Source organism: Zeus faber (genome assembly GCF_960531495.2).
Source record: "Zeus faber genome assembly, chromosome: 9".
NCBI lineage: Eukaryota > Metazoa > Chordata > Actinopteri > Zeiformes > Zeidae > Zeus > Zeus faber.
The window spans coordinates 21211291-21232177 of NC_137197.1; the positions used below are offsets into that span (position 1 = coordinate 21211291).

At 44.3% G+C, this 20887-nt stretch overlaps 2 protein-coding genes across 2 annotated transcripts; both read right to left on the bottom strand.

The window, feature by feature from the left end:
• Positions 1–748: 748 nt before the first annotated feature.
• On the bottom strand, positions 749–3341 carry serpinf2b (serpin peptidase inhibitor, clade F (alpha-2 antiplasmin, pigment epithelium derived factor), member 2b; the record flags this gene model as incomplete). The annotated part of the gene is made up of 8 exons (XM_080006692.1): positions 749–1092; positions 1214–1418; positions 1607–1749; positions 1935–2123; positions 2327–2470; positions 2577–2862; positions 2952–3026; positions 3336–3341. The coding sequence occupies 8 exons, from the start codon at positions 3339–3341 to the stop codon at positions 749–751; spliced, it is 1392 nt and encodes a 463-aa protein (XP_079862818.1).
• A 1087-nt stretch (positions 3342–4428) lies between these two features.
• wdr81 (WD repeat domain 81) lies at positions 4429–17057 on the bottom strand (the record flags this gene model as incomplete). The annotated part of the gene is made up of 11 exons (XM_080007117.1): positions 4429–6321; positions 8369–8551; positions 8719–8864; positions 9442–10269; positions 10532–10697; positions 11298–11463; positions 11975–12156; positions 12259–12458; positions 12639–12746; positions 12840–16354; positions 16696–17057. The coding sequence occupies 11 exons, from the start codon at positions 17055–17057 to the stop codon at positions 5995–5997; spliced, it is 6183 nt and encodes a 2060-aa protein (XP_079863243.1). The 3' UTR covers positions 4429–5994.
• Between the last annotated feature and the right edge of the window lie 3830 nt (positions 17058–20887).

Below are 20887 nucleotides of genomic sequence, written 5' to 3' on the forward strand. Positions count from 1 at the left end.
AGGATTGACTTTTGAACCTTGTTACACTGCACCTTTATGGTGTATTTTTTTAAATGGAGATGAAATATTCAAAAAAAAAAAAAAAAATTAATTATGAAAATAATAATGAATAGTTACGCCCTTAATTTCATATGACCAACTCACTTGGACATTGTTCTTCGTTCTCTCGTTGGCGATGAAGAAGTATTTCCTGTCAAAGAAAGCAAATAAAAACTGGGAGAGCATAGAATCACTTTTCGAAGAGGATGATTTTACTCAATTAAAGTATATTCTGCTTAGAAAGTGCCTCATAAGAATCAGACACTGGCTATTTAAATTTTGTGATACAGGAAAACCTCCTTTATCATTCATATGCCATTTCCTAGATCTTTTCCAAGCAAATCAAAAGACGAACACTGATTTGTGATTTTCATGAAAAGATGAACACCGACTAATGATTTTATTGTTGTAAAAATAAATGACAATATTTTACAATATCTGTAAACCACGTGTGTATTTTATGATGAAATTAAAAAGTCATTTGCTTGAGCTTGGCATGTCTTCTTCAGCACAAAACATGGTCATTGACAAGAAGCAGGCCTTCACAAGCGATGCTGGACTCCTCATAGTCTTTATTTGAGAGATGTTGCATCTGTTTGGTTTCATTTGATCCAGCTAATGTTATACTACTGTTGAGATGTGTACACTGATCACACCATCTCCTTCCCGGTCTTGGATTATTCTTGGACAAGGGTGCGGGTCAGAGTTCCTACTTGGGCGGGCTTTCAAAAGAATTTTTGTCAATGGGGAATCCCACTTTGTCTTTGTTTCCGGGTTCTCTGCTTTGAAGAATGGGAGCTCCGGGACTAGGGTTGGTGACGATGCCCATGAAGATGGGTACTTGGGTCATATCGTCCATCAGGGCAAAGAAGAAAGGTTGATTGAGATGGAAGATGGGGTTGGATGCCCGAGAGATGGCCACAGTGGTTGCTGCTGCAGCCTCTGCACCGTCCTCATTGAGCTCCATGCTGGACTTGTGCATCACACTGGACACCAGCAGGGGGCCGTCGGCAATCTCAGCAAGGTTGGGGTGAGAAAACATCTGGCCCAGACCTGCGGAGAATGAAGAACCGGGGGGGGGGGGTAGAGATGATTACACTTTGTTTCAGTAGAATTACGCGCAAATGTGGCCCTCACACAAACCTACTGTCTGCAGGCGGTAGAGAAATCTTACCCAAGTTAGTAAAGACATCCTGCAGTTCCTGGGTGTATTCCATTTTAAACTTGGGAACTTTGACTTGCACAGCTTTTTCCTTCGGCAGACGATCATACAAGTCTGAGATATTCAGCTTCGTTGCAAGTGTTGACACGTTGAGCTGACCAGACGTCGGCATGACAACTATCAAGCTCATGGACTTCTGGAATCTGAACTGGGCCACCTGTGTGTGCAGGAATAATAACATGAATATTACCAGAAATAATGATTCGCTTTCGCCAAAGTTAGTATTGCTTGGCACTTTCATGTGTAGTCGTGAAAATGTGGAAATAATGTGAATCTATTGAAGTTGTTGTTGTCACTTTTGGAGGAAAGTATCAAGTGAAAATGAGCAGAATGATCAAAACAAACCTGGGCTTCTAGCTCATTGTCAGTTAACAGGCTCAGGGGGTGCTTGGCTCCTTCCATCATTTCAACATCAACCATTTGGCTCTCATCAATGTAAAACACACCTTTGGTGGTGAAGCGCGGGTCAAAGCGAGCTCTCCATTCTCCTGTTGGGGGCAAGGACAGGAGATATTTCCCATTTTCTCTAAAGAGCGAAACGGCAACGCACTAGAAATATAAATGAGCCGTGCCGACCTCAATGTTTTAGCAGACCATTGTGAACCGTTCTCAGTAAACACAACGGTGTGGAACCCCATGACGACTTCATTTTAGGAGAATCACTCTCATTCACCTTTAAAGTGGACAGCGTTGATGAGCATCAGGAGCAGATTGGGCGGCAGGGAGGACAGGAAGTCGGTCATCTTTCCATTCGTCGCCTTGTCGACCCATTCATTTATCTGTTGCAGGCCTTCCAACACCACCGGCTCGGAGTCATAAAGCCGCTGGGACTCCCGAACAAACTGTCGCTTAGGTTCAAACCCTGAAACGCACATCGGCTTGCGTCACACTCACAACACAACTTTTTTCTGACTCAGAATTTGTTGGGAATTTTTTTTTTTTAGAGGGGCTCCAATTATCTGCCGTTCACTCGTTTGAAAACGCTCCGATGGGACTGGTAAGGAGGACAAAAGGAGCCAAGTTCCAAATGAACGCAAAGCAACGTTCAATGTCTATTCGGACTACCTTGCCGCAGGTAGATCCGTGTGGCAATTTGCAAGTCGTTGTTCTTGAGCTGCACCAAAACATTACGCAAGGACTCGTGGTAACAAGGGAGAGCGTTTGCGTGGAGGTGATTCATCAGAAGCTCCTCAGTCTCGTTCGCTGCCCCTGGGAGGGAGAGAAACGCACCACGCACCTGAGCACAATTACAGGGCGACAACGCAAAATCAGATTGGAGGAATCCGGCGCGAAGGCTGCGGTGGAGGGTCCGTACCCAGAGCCAGCTGGGCGAGAGCTAGCGATATGCTGAGCGGAGAGATGATCACGTTGGGTTCTGCCGGCACCGGTTTCAAGTTCTGCAGGAGCTCCATGCCTATCCTCTGTATGGCACGGGCGACGGATTTCAGGGAAGCGGGGCTCCGGCCGACAGATTTGCAGTCTCCATCCAGCTCTTCGTCTGACGATCCCCCATTGTCCTCTTCAGTGGTCGTGGCGGTGGGCACTTGGGGATCCTGCGTCGTACTTGCGTTTGGCGGCCGCAGTGTACCTAGATCCATATCCTGGAGTTAACGCAACAAGGACGCCGAGTAAAAGAATGCCATAACAAGCCAATTAAACATAATAAAAACTTCCCAGCTTTGCCTGTAACCTCTATGGGACGGCTGGGTGTCAGAGGAATAAGAGGCACCAGGGGAATTGAGTCATCGTCAGCCGCCTCAGCATTCTGGAAGAAAGAAACTGGGTGTACAATATCGCATTTTATACCGCTCTGGCACAAATCGATGTAATGGAGAAAAAGGTGAATAATGCTTAACATTAACTGAGTGCCTTACAGCAATTTCTCCAAAGCTGAGACAGATCAACAGGAGTGCCAGATGAAGGTCCATATTCCTACAGCGTGCCTGAAGCAAAAGGAAGATAAATACACTAACTGCATAACCGTCGGGCCCGCTGTTACTGCAATAATACACTGCTGTCAAAATCATTTTCAAAAATATCTACCAGCTCATCCCGACATCAAACACATTCTCACCTGCATAGTTCACGATATTTATTTGCTTTGTTGTCGACTGTGTCCCGTTGCCTGGTCTCCTTTGTTTAAAGACACCAGAATAAACTGGTAATACACCTAAAACACAGAAGCCACAGCCACACAAAAGACATCTCGGGTTTACTCCAATGAAATTAAACTGTGTGCTATCGATTTAGAAGTATGCAATTACAAAGCGCTCTCATATAAGGAAATAAGGGGGAAAAACACATTAAAAACCTGCAGTTTCGGAGCCAGGACTCAAGATAAAAAAACAAACAAAAGGACAACAACAGATCGGCCCGTAAGTTCAAGTTTGAATCAAAAATAATAGTTGTACCCAAACAAATTCTCCGACGACAGTCAAAAATACAAACATGCTTACATTCAAACATATTACAATTCAGATATGCTCAAGCAATTACAATAGTGTAAAAAAAAAAAGGTTTTTGTCTTACCTGAAATATTTAATTAGATTAAACTTGTATCTTGTCTAAAAAAAACAGACTATGCCAATGTGAATGACAGAAATCCAAGTGTAGAAGATTGGCACTTGCTCAGTGAACAGTTAAATATCAACTCATATTGATTGGGGCCTCATCCAAGCCTATTTGTTTGTAAATCTCTTTACCACGACTAATCCTCATTATCACAATGGACAGAAGATAATGTCATGACAAAACAGAACATGAGGCAACATGACGGCGGTTTGATTGCAAAAGTGTGGATACTTCACATTTCCCAATTGCGTGGACGAACATAAGATATCTGACACGGGACGGTGTCCGCTAAATTAAAACGGCTCCTTGATCAGAAAACAGTTAAGAATGGAAAGGATTGTGTCGAGACTAGCCGTATAAAACAAAAATAAAAGCTCAGTGGGTGAGAATAGTTCACTTTCCGTCGGATACTATGTAGAGGTCATTTTTAGACGGCTGACAGAACTGTCAAAGACCCCTTTGCAAACAAAAAACGGACTTTGTCCAATCAGAGCTTGAACCACTTGTTCTTAGGCAACATCTGAAGACAAGGTTAGTGAGAGAGATGTATCTGGTTCAGAAAACACAGTCGGAGCAGAAGTAACAGCAGTAGCAGTATTTTTTTTTATTATTAAACAAGTTAATAAATAAATGCAAGGTATTTTTCTTCATTCAAAAATTTCCAAAAAGATGGATCGATTTGAGCTGATTATCAAGTTTTGAACGTTGACTCAATAGCGAAGTTTCCCTAAACGTCGGTTTTGCAAAACAAACAGATCGTTGAACATTTTTTTGATCTTTGGGAAAATGACTCATTGTTTATAACACAAAGCGGGAAACATTGCGTGTTTAGCATTGGACAGCAATACAAACAGAAAAGGGACAAGACGTTTCAATCATGTCCTCGAGATTATAAGCATTATAATCACTGGGGAACAGGAGCGATGATGGGAAAAACACTTGTACATTGGAAAATGTTTAAAATGACTCTGCATTCGGGGATATATCTTTCGATATGCATTTGCAATAGACAATCAGAAGCAAGGTAATCTACGAATTCATATTGTTTAGTAATTCATGACTAGCTACATCTCTCTGAACATATCATGTAGGTGAAGTTATATAGAAATGTTATGATACAAGTCTGTTGTAGCTGGCTATGGATACCTCGGTGGGACATCCAACACAATCCAAGTAACATTTTCTTTCTCTTCATCGGTTATGAATCATGACATCCAAACGTTACTGTCCGAAAACACAGCTTAGACTTTGTCAAAGCAACTTCAAGTAATTTATTAGTGGTTAAAAAAAAAACCTAAAGAAAAACAAAAAACCTATTCGGCATTAAAATCTGAGTAAGAATCTATAAGCGATAATTGAGGCCATAATTGTGCAGAAGGATTAAGGTTGTGCATCGTTATTTATCTTAATCAACATCTATATCTAGATATCTATAGCCAAGAGAATTGTTTAAAACTTGTCACATGAAACAGACTTCTGGAGTATTATGTTCATGATTTATAAAAAAGTCGTAACATGGAACGCGTCGTTACCAAAAAAGTATAATACAAACGAAAAAAAAAAGATTGATCTACAAATCTTGCATAGTTTCATCAGTGCATTGGGTGCATTATATGGTCAAACACCGAGGGAGACAAAGGGTGACGTGAATGTATTTTTGGCGTTGGTATACATCATACATTTGGAAAGTGTAAACACTACGTGAGAAGAACCTTGTTTTGATTCCACCTTCCTGAGCGGCTCTTCAGATCCATTCTCTCAAAAACAATTAATGACCTTGTCAAACATAAGACTTTTATATAATATAAGATCTATATATCTATATGCGAGGTGTCTTTAAGAACAAAACATGATTTGCTGTGCAGCAATAAATCTCAATAGGGTGGAACAGAAATCCTCCCGTCTACCAATTTGGTCAGTGCCTTCGGCGAAAGCAGCGAGGTTCTTTAGGGAAGAAGCTCATACTGTACGAGTGCTGCTTTATTCATTAAAACTAAAACAAAAACATTTGAGGGATTGGCAGCTTGCTTCATATAAGTACATTGGCCTAGATCCCACACAGAGTGGCGGAGAGGGCACTCCAGAAATCCGGCTCCCTTTGTTAGAACGCTTTCGAGGTCAATGGCAGAGTGCGTGCCGTGGCCGGGAGCCAGTGCTTCAACCTAAGCTAATAAGCGGATGGCACCGTTCTCGGAGCCCAGGAGCAAGAGCCTCTTGGTCGGCAGCACCCCCAGGCTCGTGAGCGTGCCGCGGAAGTTCTCGGAGCTGAGCTTGGTGCTGCTGAGGGGGCTGAGGGAGATGTCGGCCATGGAGTACACCCCTATCTTGTTGCCCACGGTCCCGGTCACGATCTCCGAACCGTAGAGGTCGAAGGCGTGGATGGGCTCGGACGGCGACTTGTACAGGCGCAGGGGCTTCTGCTCCAGGTCTTTCCAGACCGTGAGGGTGTAGTCTGTGGAGGAGCTGATGACAAGGTTTCCTTCCGCCGCCTGAAAGTTAAGAAACACACCCCCCCACCCCCGAGGAAGGAAGTTCACCGAAAGGGAAGCTTAAACGCACAGGCTTCAGAAAGAAGTCAGGCCTGGGTTTGTATTTGTTTGCTGTTGTTTAGAACCAATTCATCTTTTAAACGATGCAATTAAAGATATTTCCAGTTCAAATACTTTTCTACCTCAAACCATCGGTGGGCAGAACACAGAGAGGAGCTGAATGTAGTCATTGGGCAGCCTGGGTCATATGTACGTGCCAATCAAAAATGCCAAGGTTTTTCTAATGAGTAACTTATGTCCATATTTGCCTAAACCTGTGCTTTTAAAACTAGAGACATGAGCCTTGACCCCCCCGAAAATCAGGGTTAAATAAAGTTTGCTCAGCTCGTGTACTTTGTTGACTACCCACTACAGCTTTCTGAGAACTTTCATCACCCACCACGCTCTCAATACCTAAATCTGACTTACCGCCTTTCGTAAAGTCAAAATAAAACCTCTGCACTACAAATATTCTTCAACTGTTGCTTATCACGTGAGTGCTTGAGATTCCAGAGCGACCTCCCAAATCTGTATTTCCACTGAACCAAAACACAGTAATGGGGAAAGGAGCTGATGCAACAGTCGCATTTGTGTAAGAACAGTACTAAATAGAGTCCCTTTATAAACAAATAAAAAATCCAGAGTCTATGCTCAATTGATTGGTTGGCAATGATGAATTTTGAAGCCAGAGGCACTGAAGGCTTTTCCATGTACAAGCTGGTTTCATCACACCCTCTTTTTTTGCAAATATCTTGTCTTCTATGAAGTCACGCCTTAAGGTTGATTGTCTCTCCCTTTTGGCACAAATTCCGGGGGCAGTTTAAGGTGTGGGAAGTTGAGTTTGGGAACGTAAGTGAGATATTCATCGACAAGCTTGCTTAACTTCACAGGTTTACTTAAGTTACAAAAAAAACAGTTAACAGGTAAAGGATTTGTTTGCAATTTTTCAACCCAGGCCTTATTAAAATGCTGGTTCTCATCCTTTATAACTGTTTCATAGCACAATCCAGCTGGATGCTTTCGCTATTGAGAAAGGCACTGCTCTGCTGCAGCTTCCATAAGCCTAAATTATAACTTTATTTACAGTCACTTCCCCAATACAGTGTCGTATTTTGTTTTTTTAATGGCGTATATGAGAGGCAATTTTGCTCATTAATGTTTCATCAAATGCAATATTTTGAAACAATAGAAAAGAAAATTGATAAAGAGTGCAATCAAACTACCATGTGCAACCTATTGTGTAGCCAATTAGACCTAATCGGTCACTTTAACTGCATAATGGCAGAGTGTGACTCCAGTATCAGTAGGAGGAAAAGGAATGGGAATGTCAGGAATTCCTTTTTTATTGGAGCTCAACTCCCTCTGGTGTACTTTGTGCCTCATAGCCCAATAATTCCAGATCTCAGAAACCAATTCCACCAAGCTGCACCAACAAGCTCTGTTCATATAGTAAAAACAATACTCACACACACCGTCTTAGCTTGCAGTATAATATTTGTTAATGTTTGCATTGATCTAAAGCTCTTTACATTTCAAGATAAGACCAGATGTGGGAGTCTCTATGCATTGTTTGTGGGTGTCCAGTTCTCCTATCCTTCTGTCTCGCAAATCACGTTTTTTAGTATCTATATGAAAAATATTTTTAAACTAGCTGATTACCAACAAATATGATGCCTGAAATATTTTGGTGGAAGACTCACTTTTGCTGATTCAGTCCTAATTCATGTAGTCACCAAATGGTAAGAAAAATGGCGAAGAAGAAAACATTAATATACTCTAATATAAAAAAAAATCAATATCAATATCATTGAGATTCATACCAGGCAAGACCTAAGAAAAAAATTCAGTCCTTATATTAGAGAGCCCAATATGTTGGCTGGAGCAGTTGTTTCAACGTTTAACATTGTTCGTTTGAGGCGATACCAAATAAGTACATTCATTAATAAATTAACTTCGGGACATTTCTTGCGGTGAACACAAACCGAAGCACACTTGGACTCTTGCACACCTTCATCTGGAGGATGTCCCCCTCGTGAGCTGGCCAGCCCCTCAGAACCAGGCCTGTGCGTGCGTCAAGCAGGACGATGAAGCCAGAAGAGAAGCCTGCCGCCACCGAGCGCCCACCGGGGCTCACCACCAGGTAGCGGATCAGCCCGGCACTCACATTGTTGTACGCCAGACGGAACTCATGCTGCAAAAGCAAAGAGATGATGGATCGCTTTAAGCCCGGGACTTACCAATGCAAGCAGCATCTCTAGGTACACCGACAACTGATAATCAGTAGATGTCATGAGAAGGAGGTCTGAAAGGCCTCATCCACAAAACGTGTGACGCGTGTCAACACTTCACCACGGCTACCTGCAGTCCGGATTTGCGCGGATCAATGAAGCGCAGGACAGAATCTGCACTGCCAAAGACAACACTGCAATGTGGCGCTGGCATGGTAGTGACGGCTGTGATGGGGTTCTTCCCGTCCAGCGCTTCATATGAGCGGATTTGCTTCCCTGCACACAGAGAACATAACACGGGCTGCAGTGCACACACAAAAGCTGCTGTGGCAAAATAAATCCCGTATTTCATATTACATATTGAGCTGGCACTTCATAATAAAGAGTTATTCATGTGCTTTTCTATATGTATTTCAATCATAGGTTGACGTTTTCACCTTTCCGAGCAAGAACGCAAAGATCAGGGACGCAAAAAGTGAAGCTGTGCTGAATTTGACAAACTTCATAGAAAAGTGACTGTTAGAGTGATCGAGGGTAAAGCCGGATTTGGGAAAAATCGTAGCAGTTTCGAATGAAATTCTAGGATTTTCAATGTAATCCAGTCACAGACAACAGTATGGATTGCCACTTTGATTAAACCTATATTTCACTGTAATTTGCATAAGAGAGGAGAGGAGCAAATTTTTCAGCAACAGCCTCCTTCAATGTACCAACAAGACTCAGAAATTCAAAATGTAATTACAGTATGAAATAAAAAATAAAAAATAAAACACTTCACGCTATTTGTATACCATGTGACATAAACTCATTATATTTTTACTGATCCAAACTTGTTATGTGCTTGATCCCTCACCTGTGTACTGGTCCCACAGGTGAATAGTACCGTCACAGCTGACCACCTCCTGCGATGTCTCCAGCTGTCCAACGTAGAACACGGATTTCCGGTGGTCCGTGTAGGTCAGCCGGGCCTCCACCTCCCTGGTTCCATCACCGTGGTTATAAAGAGGCCAAAGCCTCACCGTTTTGTCTTTACTCCCAGAGAGGAAGTAATTCTCTCCGGCCAATGGCGCCAGACACTTGACAGTGCCCGTGTGGCCCAGGAAGTTCTGCAGCCGTATCTGGTGGAAGTGGAAATGTGGGTCCTGCTGGTTGAGGCCAATTTCATATTGCCAATAGGCGAGCCAGTTGCCCTGCAGCGAGCGTCCACTGCGAGGCAGCTCCTGCTTCAGGGCACTGTCCTCTGGCGCTGGGCCCGTCACCCAGGAAGTGGAAAATGAAGAGAATGGTGCACCAATTGATTGCGCGGTGTAGGTGGAGGCGCTGGTGACAATAGGGGCAGCATGGCTGCTGTGGGAGCGACCCCAGGAGTCCACTGAAGCCAGGTTGGGACTACTGCTGTACTCAGCGTCACGGGACACCTGGATGCGGTTTCCTACCAGGTGGCTACCAAAGGTACCAGACTCAGGGACGATGTCCGATCCCAGAGGGGTGGAGGTGGTAGAGGGGCCAGGGAAATGGCTGTAAGCTACTTGTCCACCCATGCAGGAGGGCGGAGGCTCTGCCGTGGATGCTGCCATCGGGTTTCCCTCTGGACTGCAAGGGCTCACACTCTCTTGGTAGGACTGGGCCAACCTCCAAACTAACTCATGGTTGGGAACCAGTTTTCGGATTGCAACGTCACCTATAATATAGCAGGTGTATGCAAAGTTACACTGAAGCTGATTTAAACAAGTGGCACGATTACATTTATTTAAAACAGTAAAGGACGACAGGGTGTCTGCAGGTATCGGAGCTTTAAGATTATAATATACTACTATAATACTTTTCAAGACCTTTTTGAGGCAAATTTTAGATTTAAGACTTATTTTTGAACAAATCACCTCTTGTATTCATATTTAATTTGTAAAGGACCTACAGACACCCTGAGACTGTGTTTTTCTTACCTATAAGGCAGTAGAAGGGAATGTAGGAAGCATAGGCCATCTCAGAGTTAAATACAGTCTGCAGTTCCTCCAGCACCCCCAACTCATAAGTCACATTGGACCCGTCAGAGGTGCAAACATCCACCACAGTTACTTCTCCGACAACCCTGCGAGGGGCACTCTCCAACTGCAGTAAAAGCAAACTGGTCAGAGGTGATGCGCATTTCACATTGCTCCGTAAATTGTCTCTCATGCCACCACACAAGGCACCTGATTCAGATAACGTGTTCCAATGGACCTTTTTCATAGAGGTTTCATGGCAGTTTAAACACAGGAGTGGATCAAAGCATTAATATTGGTATGCTCCTCCGTTTATAAACATCAGTGCATCGGTATAGACACCAGCTGTGAAGTAACCATACATTGTAATGGTGCACTGACATACCTTAATAGAACAGACAATACAATTTTTATTGTAGCCAAGTTAAGGCTTTGTTTAACGTACTCTGACATCTCTGGAAAAAAGCAGCCTTCATTAGTCTTTCATACATATAGAATTATACTGAATCAACAGTAAGGTAATTCAGTACTCTATCCTTTTCATGGCTGTGGGCTTTTGATTGTTGAGATGTACAAACACACGCCCACAAACGTATGTTTTTGAATGCCTAGTTCTCTGCCAAACTCCATCTCAGTTTTTTAAGACTAAATAACTAAAGTTTGTGTTGACGCACCGCCTGGCACTCGGTATGTGCCCGATGTAGCGAGCGAGCGTGTGTGTGTGTACCTGTGGCTGCAGACAGTTCAGAAGAGAGAAGACAGTGAAAAACTGCCGCAGGGTGTCAGCCATATGCTGCTGCACCATCTCTCTGCCAATGCGGAGACAGATGAGAGCCATAAGACTTAGCGTCTTGAGGCACACGGCAGAGCGAGTCTGCACCCCGCTGGGAAACCTGGGCATGGAAGTAAATATACAAGTAAAGAGAAGGTGATTGGCAGATTCAATACAGCACCCTTTCCTCTCACAATTCAAATGCAGTTCAAATAACAAAAGGTAAATTCAAATTCCCTTCCCCACGGATATTTGGACACAGCTCCGTCTTATTATTAAGTATTACAGGAAAGTACAAAAGTTAGTACTATATATTTGGTACGGGGCAGAGCAAACATGATGATTGTAAGAACTGTTGTAATAATTGTTTTCCTCAGATCTTCAGACAGGCAAAAAAGACAAAAAATAAAATACTAAAAACACTAAAATATGTATGTAGAGACCTCATAAATCCTAATTTAATGCCTCTTACATGTAAAACTGACCTTTTTTTAAGGACCTGAACAGAAGAGAAATTGAGAACGTCACATTTGGCTATTGTATATAGTTGGCTATGAATTGGTCTAATGGCGCTGTGTCATCTGAAGGTCAAGCACGTTCTATCGTGCAAATCTCTGTGTGCATGTTTTTACCCCATTTGGGGGGTTGTGAGAAGGTCCAGCAGGGGGAGCAGTACATCCTGGTTGATCTTCATCAGCATGTCCATGAGAGTAGTGTCAGAGAGAAAGACAATGATCTTCTGGGTGAGCACCACAGCCCCAAGCAGACCTGCCTCCTTCCGTGTGTTGAGACGCAGGGACGATGGGGGAGACACCTGGGGAGCATTTGCAGGAGAATATTAAATCCCTTCGTTGAGGTTAAGCTTTAATTTTTTAACTGTTTTTATGTACTTGCTACTTATATGCATTTTTCTTACCAAGTAGCCAATGTACGGCAAGTACTGGTATGTGAGTACAGGCTCTCCATAAAGGTGGGCTATGTAGAGAAGGCAGTCCAGAACAGGCTCTGCTGTCTGATCTCCAACCACCGGTCTCTTTTCATACACACTGCCCATTGCCACACTCTCTACATTGCTCTCCTCGGGTGCAGGGGCCACAAACTGGTGCTTCTCAGGCCCTTGGTTTTAGGAAAATGAGTGAAAGAAAAAAAAAATAATTTACAATTTACCTATTTGTAATTACAGTCAGTGCATGTTTACTTGAATATTAGTGTACATCTAAAAATGTAGAGGTGAAATTTTAATGTTTGACAATTTTTTGCAATTACTACAATTTAATGATTAGAACACTTTCTCACCAACATAGCAGGTTGTGAGCAGTCTAAGAAGATTTCTGGCCACATATCGAGAAGTCACTGTTGGACCAAGCTTCGCAGACAGCCATCTAACGGTCTTGCAAACTGTGTCTAGGTGCGCAAATAAAAAATGATACATTATTATACATTTGTTTATAAATGAGTAGAAATGCCTGATATAACCAACTTTCCTCCCTAACTCACCGAGTAGAATCTTTTGCTCCTTCTCCTCAGAGTCTTCCATCGAATCATCTTCCTCTTCTCCCACTAATCCTTTCTCGGACCCTTCAAGTGTCATCCCGCTCAAAAACTCTCCCTCGAGAGTGGCAACCGTTTCTTCTGTGCAACCGGAAAGAGTAGGCTCCAAATCAGGTACGGTCACCCCCTTCCCCTCAGTCTCAGTTGTCTCCTCTTCCTCAAGCTCTCCTACCTCCTCTCCCTCACTGGCTTGTTTCAGATCCTGGCTGCTGTCGGCTGATTTGAGACTGGCTCGATCCCGCGTTGAGTCTCCATCACCAATGGAGAGCTCACTAGCGCTGCTCTTATCACTGAGCTTCCCCACACTCAGAGACTCCTGATCTTGTTCTTTCACGGTTGAGTTCTGGCCTTGCTGTTTTCCAGCTGAAGTCGCTGCTGAGCCATTGTTCACATAAAACCCATTTTGAAAGTCTTCCCCCTCTGTGAGGAACACCTGGTCATTTAGACTGATGCCTGAGGAGTAGTCCACCAGCCCTGTGTCCCCGGTTACACCAACACTGACAGCGCTGCCACTTCCGACATTTCCACTAACAGAACCTGACGATGGCCGGCCATCACCACACCGGAACTCTTCCTCTTCTTCTCCTAGGTGGCAAGTCCCACCTCTCAGCCCTTTACCAGCTTCCACTCCTGAGCCTGGAATGCAGCTCTCAAAGCCAGTGATGACCTGTAGCACATGCGGTAAGAGGCTGGAGAGAAAAGCTTGAAGGCCAAGCCTTACAATGAGCTGGAGAACAAAACAGTCAGTGTAGAGATAGAAACGCCCTCGCAGACAACGGGGGTTCTCATAAACACTGACCAAGGGCTTCAACAAGAACTTGGTTGCATTTCTCGGACCCAGAACTCTGGCAATGGGCTCAAATAGGTACCAGGCAGCATAGACAGCAGTTGACTCCTCAAGCATGAGGGACAAAATAAAGGGCAAGAGAATCTCAAGACCCTCACCATTGATGTTTCCAAGCAATAGGGTTTCAAGCTGCTGCCACAAGTGAAAGACTACATCTCTCCCTTGAAGACTAGAGGTAGTCTCCATCTTGACATGGTAGGAGAAAATGAACTTGTGAAGTGCCGGAAAATATGTGGGGAAAGGAAAGGGAGTGATGATAGGGCTCAATAGTTGGCATGGATTTGGGGGAGGGAGCCCCTCGTAGATGGGGTCATATTTAAAAAGCAGTTTACTCGGGCAATGTGTTAATTTGTTATTTGCTTTTCCAGAGTGCTTCTGAATCAGTAGGAGTGTCTCAAGAGCATGATGCAGAGACAGTGGCACATCACGGAGGCCAGCAGAGCACATCTTCATAACAGCTTGGAAACGCTCTCTCAGTGGGGTGCCTTGTTTCAAAACTCTCAGCTTAGAAGAGTGAAATATTTCGGCAATAACAACACCAAGAGCCTGCATGTCCCTTTGGTACAGCTCTGTTAGCGAAGGAAGAGACTCAGCAACAATCATTCTTTCCCAACGCTCCTTGTCAGACTTCTCTAGATCAGACACTTCAGCATGCAGGCTCTTTACCAGGAAGTTGTTCAATTTCTCCAATTCTTCAAGAGGTTGTAATGGGTTAAATCCCTCCGGCAGAATGATCTTAAAATCTTCAGCCTGGGTAACATTTCCCTCTACATGCTTTCTGTTTGAGCTTCCTCTTTGTAACATGGTGCTACGAAGGCTAGGGCCCAGGCTACTTGCAGCACTGCCCGTGTTCTCTGCCGGGAATGAACTTGGGGACTGGGACAGAATAAGGGCTGTGTTGTCTCCTCCCATCTTCACTCCAGTTGTATTGATGCTTGGCAGTGGCACGGAGGAGGCAGCAGCCCCAGAAGAGCCAACCGAGGCCAATGAGTCCAGAGCTTCCATACCTTGTTCAAGCTCTTCATCCCTATCTAACATGGTCCAGCCACTGGATTCACACCCTGTGGACTCTGGAACCATTCCATCCACAGTGTCAGCCATGGTGTTCAGCAGAGGAATTTGTAGAGAAGGCACATTAAGAGTGACAAGGCCTAGAAGTGGGGGTTCCGGAGGGGCATACTGGTATGGAGCTTGACGAGGAGGGTGGGGGTGATCAAATAGCTGAACGACACCATAGTTAGTAAGATGGGTGTGGTTGTCAACCAAGTGCAGGCATACATTCTTGGCCTTCACAGCTTCTTTGCCTGACAACTTATATCCAAAGGTTAGGTCTATCCAGTGATGCAGGTGCTGGGACACCTCTCTGCTCTCCAGCAGCCGCCTGTGGATCTCTACAAAATCCTCACAAGAGTTGCACCATGAAGGCACGTCAAGGTCTGGCATGTCAGGGTGGATGGAACGGAATATGGAAGGATCTGTGAAAAACTCTGGAATGCATTCATCTGGGGTCCAACTCTGTATGCGTTCCATACTGGCCGGGTATTCATTTGGCTCCCACTGAGATCTCACATGTTTGCACAACACCGACTTGGGTGTTTGCCGAGCCTTGTAGACATAGTAGGTAATGTCCGAGAGCACATCTGAGATGTGGTGAGGTACATGGAGGTGATCAGACTGTCCGACCCCACCACCACCAACAGAGCCAGCCAGGTCTCCACCTACACCAGCCCCCCCTGCCACATTTCCACCTGCAGCTGCCAGAGCTTCTTTGGTCATCTCATAAGTGAAGTCCAGCTGCTTATCTCCTTTGTTAAGCCTGAACTTTGACCTCCTAAGATCACGAAACCTCCCGAATGGCACAGTGAAGTCCACCACCCAGGGAAGCACTGGATGATAGTTTGGGTCTCCTTGTCTCCTCCCCGCTAACCTGTTTAGTTCCATCAAGTAGCGAAAGTTACTGAGTCGACCATGGACCCAGTCAAGGGCCAAGGCCTTGAGCTCATTAAAGCAGCCCGCACATAAGGCCTTATTGATACCACTCATGCATTCTCTGCCCCATTGTTGGATGTTTTTTGGCACTTGTCTGCCCATAGCATAGCTCTCTGCCTCCATTTCTGTCCCCAGCTCCTCATAATGGGTCAGATTGAGCCTGAGGCGACTGCACAGCTGCTCATCTACTGCTATGTCATGCAATGAGAGCTCTCCAATAGAAAGCCCTGCTGCATGACATGCTTGCAAAGCTATGAGTAACTGGTAGAGGATGAACAGTAGTTTGGCATGGCTGTTGGCAAGCTTGGCAGGGCTGTAGGAGACAATGTCATGGAGTGAATACTGACTGTAGGGTAGGACCACATATAGCATCTCAGCTGTCTCCAGAAGACACTCTGCAGTGAGGACATTGGGACACAAATGGTCTCTCTCATGTTTGGGAAATGACGATGAAGTCTCTCTAGCTGGAGAAAGGGATGGTGACACTTTTTCAGTTGAGATGAACGAGGAATTGAAGAGCTTTTGGAGCGCTTGACGCACAGCATCAATAGCCGCAACATGCATCTGCTCAGTGGCACCTGCGTACGGCTGCACGTAGTTGTGATGAGATTCATGCCAGAGGTTCCTGGAAAAACAATTGAAGAGAATTTGGTCAATGATTGATCAATATGTCGGACAAGCTCTGCATTTAAATTCTATTCAAATTAAATAAGTTCAACATTAGCATTTAATTTTAGTTTCATAAAGACTAATACTGTAAAATCTACAGTTGCTTAATGAATTCCCTTTCAAAATGACAGATGCTTTCACAATTATGAACGTCAAACCTCTCCTAAAACTTCCCACATCAGATATAAGAACATATTACACATATTATTTTGTTCATGGTGAATGTTATTATTAAATGTGAATACCAGTGTTTGCTAATAATTCCACATGCACTTAAAAGGTAAGTAGGCACAGTACCTGACATTCTGCTGCGATACACCCAGCATCGTTTTTATGTAAGAATCTTGCGACGTGGCTTCTCCTTCTTGATGGCATGGATCTCTGGCCAGTGTGTAGCTGAGCTTACTTTTCCTTAGACCTTGAATACACACTCGTGTCCAGCCATGTGGCAACTTAACCTGGGAACGCTGTAGATACATGCATATTTCTGTCTCGCTGATGCTGTCAAAGCGAGCACAGTGCATGATCCTATTTTCCCTAAGCCCCATCACCCAACGGGTAGGGACTAAGGCAACAAGTTCCTGGGGCCGGGATCCTGGTCCAAGCTGCCGCCGATCGATCCCCAAATCCCTCTCAACTGTTGACATCAGCCACTCCATGGTGAGACTTCAATGTCTGGTGAGAGTCACACACTGTCCAGCCACATATGCCGGGCTGTGTCAACGTTGCAGGTCCATTGAGTTGTAAATGAAAGACTCCAAGAGCAGACTTGGTTCTTTTCTTAATGATTCACCCAAGACCTTTTTAAAACAGAGAGATGGACAATGATCACGTGACCATCTCAGTACATTTAGATTAGAGCTCATCTCACATGATAGAACAGTCATTGAACAGGGCATCACTCACTAATTAAGAGAAGCGGTGCAAATGATATTTCACAAATAGTATTAAAACTACAGAATTGCTTCCATAATCGTAATATTTTTAACAGCACGGTTCCTACAAATTAAACCCTAAAGTTGTGTGTAAAAAATAATAGAACTATGTGTTTTGAGGCCCCGGCTTAGCCAATGGCCAATCTACATAAAACACAAGAGACATACATCAGGGGCCCAAAATACCAATACCATCCCATTAGCGTGAATAATATTGGAACGGTCAACACGGGCGGCTTGGCGGACCGACTGATGTCGAGGATTCCGGGGTGTCTGCAGATATCAGAGACTTACACTTAATAACCTTGTCTCTCAAGTATTATGAAATAGGATTTAAAGGATTAATATAAAAAAGATCCTTTATACATTGTGCAGGTTCAGTTGTAGAATTAGGGGTTTACAACAGAACTGTTGCCTCTGATGAAGGGGGGGGGGGGGACTATTTTGACAAAAAGAAAGGTATGGACGGATGGGAAATCTGCTTAATCTGAATCAGAATTATTATTATCTTTTTTTAATCGGGCCAAGCACATTTTCATATACAAGGACGATATAATAAATAATACAGCAACAACAGTATAAATACAGTGGATATTTCTGTATATAATGAAATGACGACCGCCTAACGGGACTTTTACTCCCCAATATTTGTTCAACGGAATCAAACCCCAGACAACGTGAGACGGCGGCGACCTGTTGGTGGGACGCGCCGGGGACCCGCCGCTCAGGAAGTGACGGAGGCTAAACCTCGGGCGACAGCACTAGCTTCGGCTGCGGCTTCCCGGCGGGGACGACGCGACGTTCGGATCGCGGAGGGGGGGCGGGAGACTAAAAAAACAAAAAACAAACCCGACAACCGTGGGGATTGCGACGGAAATGTCGGGACAACGGGCAGCGCGACGGGAGTCGGCGCCCCGACAGCAGCTCACCTCTCACGACCCGCATCCCGCCGCCAGCGCGGAAGCTCGGGGCGTCGCGCTTTCGAGAAAAACAACAACCATAATAATAATGATAATAATAATAATAATAACTCCGTAAAGAAGGGGGCGACGTCTCCCCGGTCCGGTTGGTTTGCGGCAATGTCAGCAAACGGCGGAATCAGGCGCCCGAGGATGTTTTCGTGCGACGGGACTCGCGGCCATGTTGGAAGGAAAATCACGTGACGCCGCGGCGGCGTCGGCGCGTCACGTGAGGCTCGCCGCCGTCGTGCCGCGTTCGCGAGCTCGGAAACCGGGAACGCCCGAGTCGCCGTGTCCCCGCTTCCAAGTCCCGACGTCGCCTCTGACCCGGGGGGTGGTGGTGAATTCAAACCGTGAACCCCACGTGAAACTGGAGTAGGTTGGGTGGACGTTAGACGCGGTTTCAAGTTAAAAAAAAAAAACCAAAACCCATTCGAATGGAGCTGCCTTCGCCGTAATAGGTGTTGGTAAACTCGGGCCAGAGCGGTATACTAGGAGATCCCGAATTTCCTCTGCACTTTCCCCCCAGTAGGAGGTTGGATGTTCAACAGGAGCACGTTAAAGCCTCCCGTTCGGTTACATTATTTATCACACGTTGTGAGATTACGTTGAATACATAATAAAACACCCCGATTTGTGTCCTTGGATAGTCTGGGAGCGATCTCCACAAGGTGGCGTCGCTGCTCTGATATTAACGTTGCATTCAATTTCGATCGCAACTCGGAAAAACTCGAATCGGACCTGGCGTCCGTGTCGAACAAAGTTCCCTTTTTTAATGGGTTTTGTATTTGAGAAACAACGCCTAACGCCTCGATCTTAAGTATTCCGTGGTTTTGCTCTGCGTTAACATACGCACAGTTGCTGCAGGCGTATATGGAGCCAATAAAATACATGTTTTAGCTCAGAGGTGTAGACAAGCAAATCGGAATGGCCGATTTCCGACTCTCAATTGAATGCAGCATTAAGTCATAACTGTTATAGTTTACAGGTTAGATATCTTCGCTTCACATTGAATTTGTTTCCCTTTTATACATTGTTGAGGGGGGGAAACGATGGTATTTGTTGTCATTACGTTTGAACACAATAACTATAATATACCCCGAATTTTGATCCCGAATATCATGGGCGTAATGAGTAATATCATCCACGAGGTGGCGTCGTTTCCGTCATTAAGCCGCTAGAATCGAAGTTGAGTTTAATCAACGTTTGTAATTAGAATTTTTTTTTTTTAATATCTATTTTATTACAATTTTTTTCTTAGTTCGTCCGTGGTTCCATTTCAACGTACAATCGTTTTTTTTTTTTTTTTTTTTTTCAAACATCAAGTATTTTCGTTCAATGTATTTGTCGCGTGGCGGTCATAACAACATGTTTTGTTTCCCGTCTTCAAAGGGGTCGAACATGTGACTTTGGACGTTGAAAACATCACATTAGAGGGAGATCACAGGAAGAATAATTCAAAGTTTTCCTCCTTCCAGGCGCATCACAGACAACATGACATTCCCTGCCTAAGCGGGCATGATACAGCAATTTGTTTTTATTTTTATGTTTATTTTTTTACCTCCCACCAGTACTACATTTTGGATTCGGACACTTTTTCATCAAGACACACAGGACATTTCGGTGATGACTTACATATCTATTAAAAAATAAATAAAAATACCTGTGCCAACTACAAACTACAGCCACGCATGTTAAATGACAATGATTCCATTATATTTACAAGGTAGTTTAGTTGTTTCTATGATCGGCTTTTTAATTAAAATGTCTACAAATACAATTGTTTTTTTCCCCCTCACACGTTTCAGTTAAGTTTCCAAACACACTGGATTCTAAGTCAACGTTAATAAAATACCGATTAAAAAAAAACGACACTGGAAACAAAACGAATAAAAACACCAACGCTCCACTGCAATTCTAAAGACGCAAAGCTTCAGTTATCCTAGTAAGTATTTAAATAGCTTTTATTTTATTTTTCTAATGAAAACGGATTTAATTGCGTTTTAACTGATCCGTTAATTGTAAAGGATTCTTCAACTTTTCCGGGAGGTAAAATGTGTAAAAAATGACGTTGATGGCAAACCAGCCAGTCCGGTATGAAGTTGATTCACGTGTTACAGGCTTAACGTGGTGATTGTAGATCATCGGTTTGCACTTTACTTACACACTGTCTGTATAGATGTATAGATGTATAGATGTATAGATGTATAGATGGCTGTTATTTCCTACAAGCTTGCGGGGGTCTGCTGTGTGTGTGTGTGTGTGTGTGTGTGTGCGTGTGCGTGTGTGTGTGTGTGCGCGCGCGCTGACATGATTATGATTATGATTATGATCGTTATAACCGCAACATCCATCCCTTCTTAATTGGGATTCGTGACACTGCTCTGCCCTAAACCCTTCACACGCACACGCACGCACGCACACACGCACGCGTCCCCGACACACGCACGCACTCCCCCCCCCCCCCCCCCCCCCCCCCGTGGATGTAAAAAGCTCATCCATGGTCCGCACACGTATTTTCCCGAGTTTGCTCCTTTCGTCCAGGATGGCATTTGTCGCTCGTCTGCGACACCTCAAGAATGAGATTATTCTGTT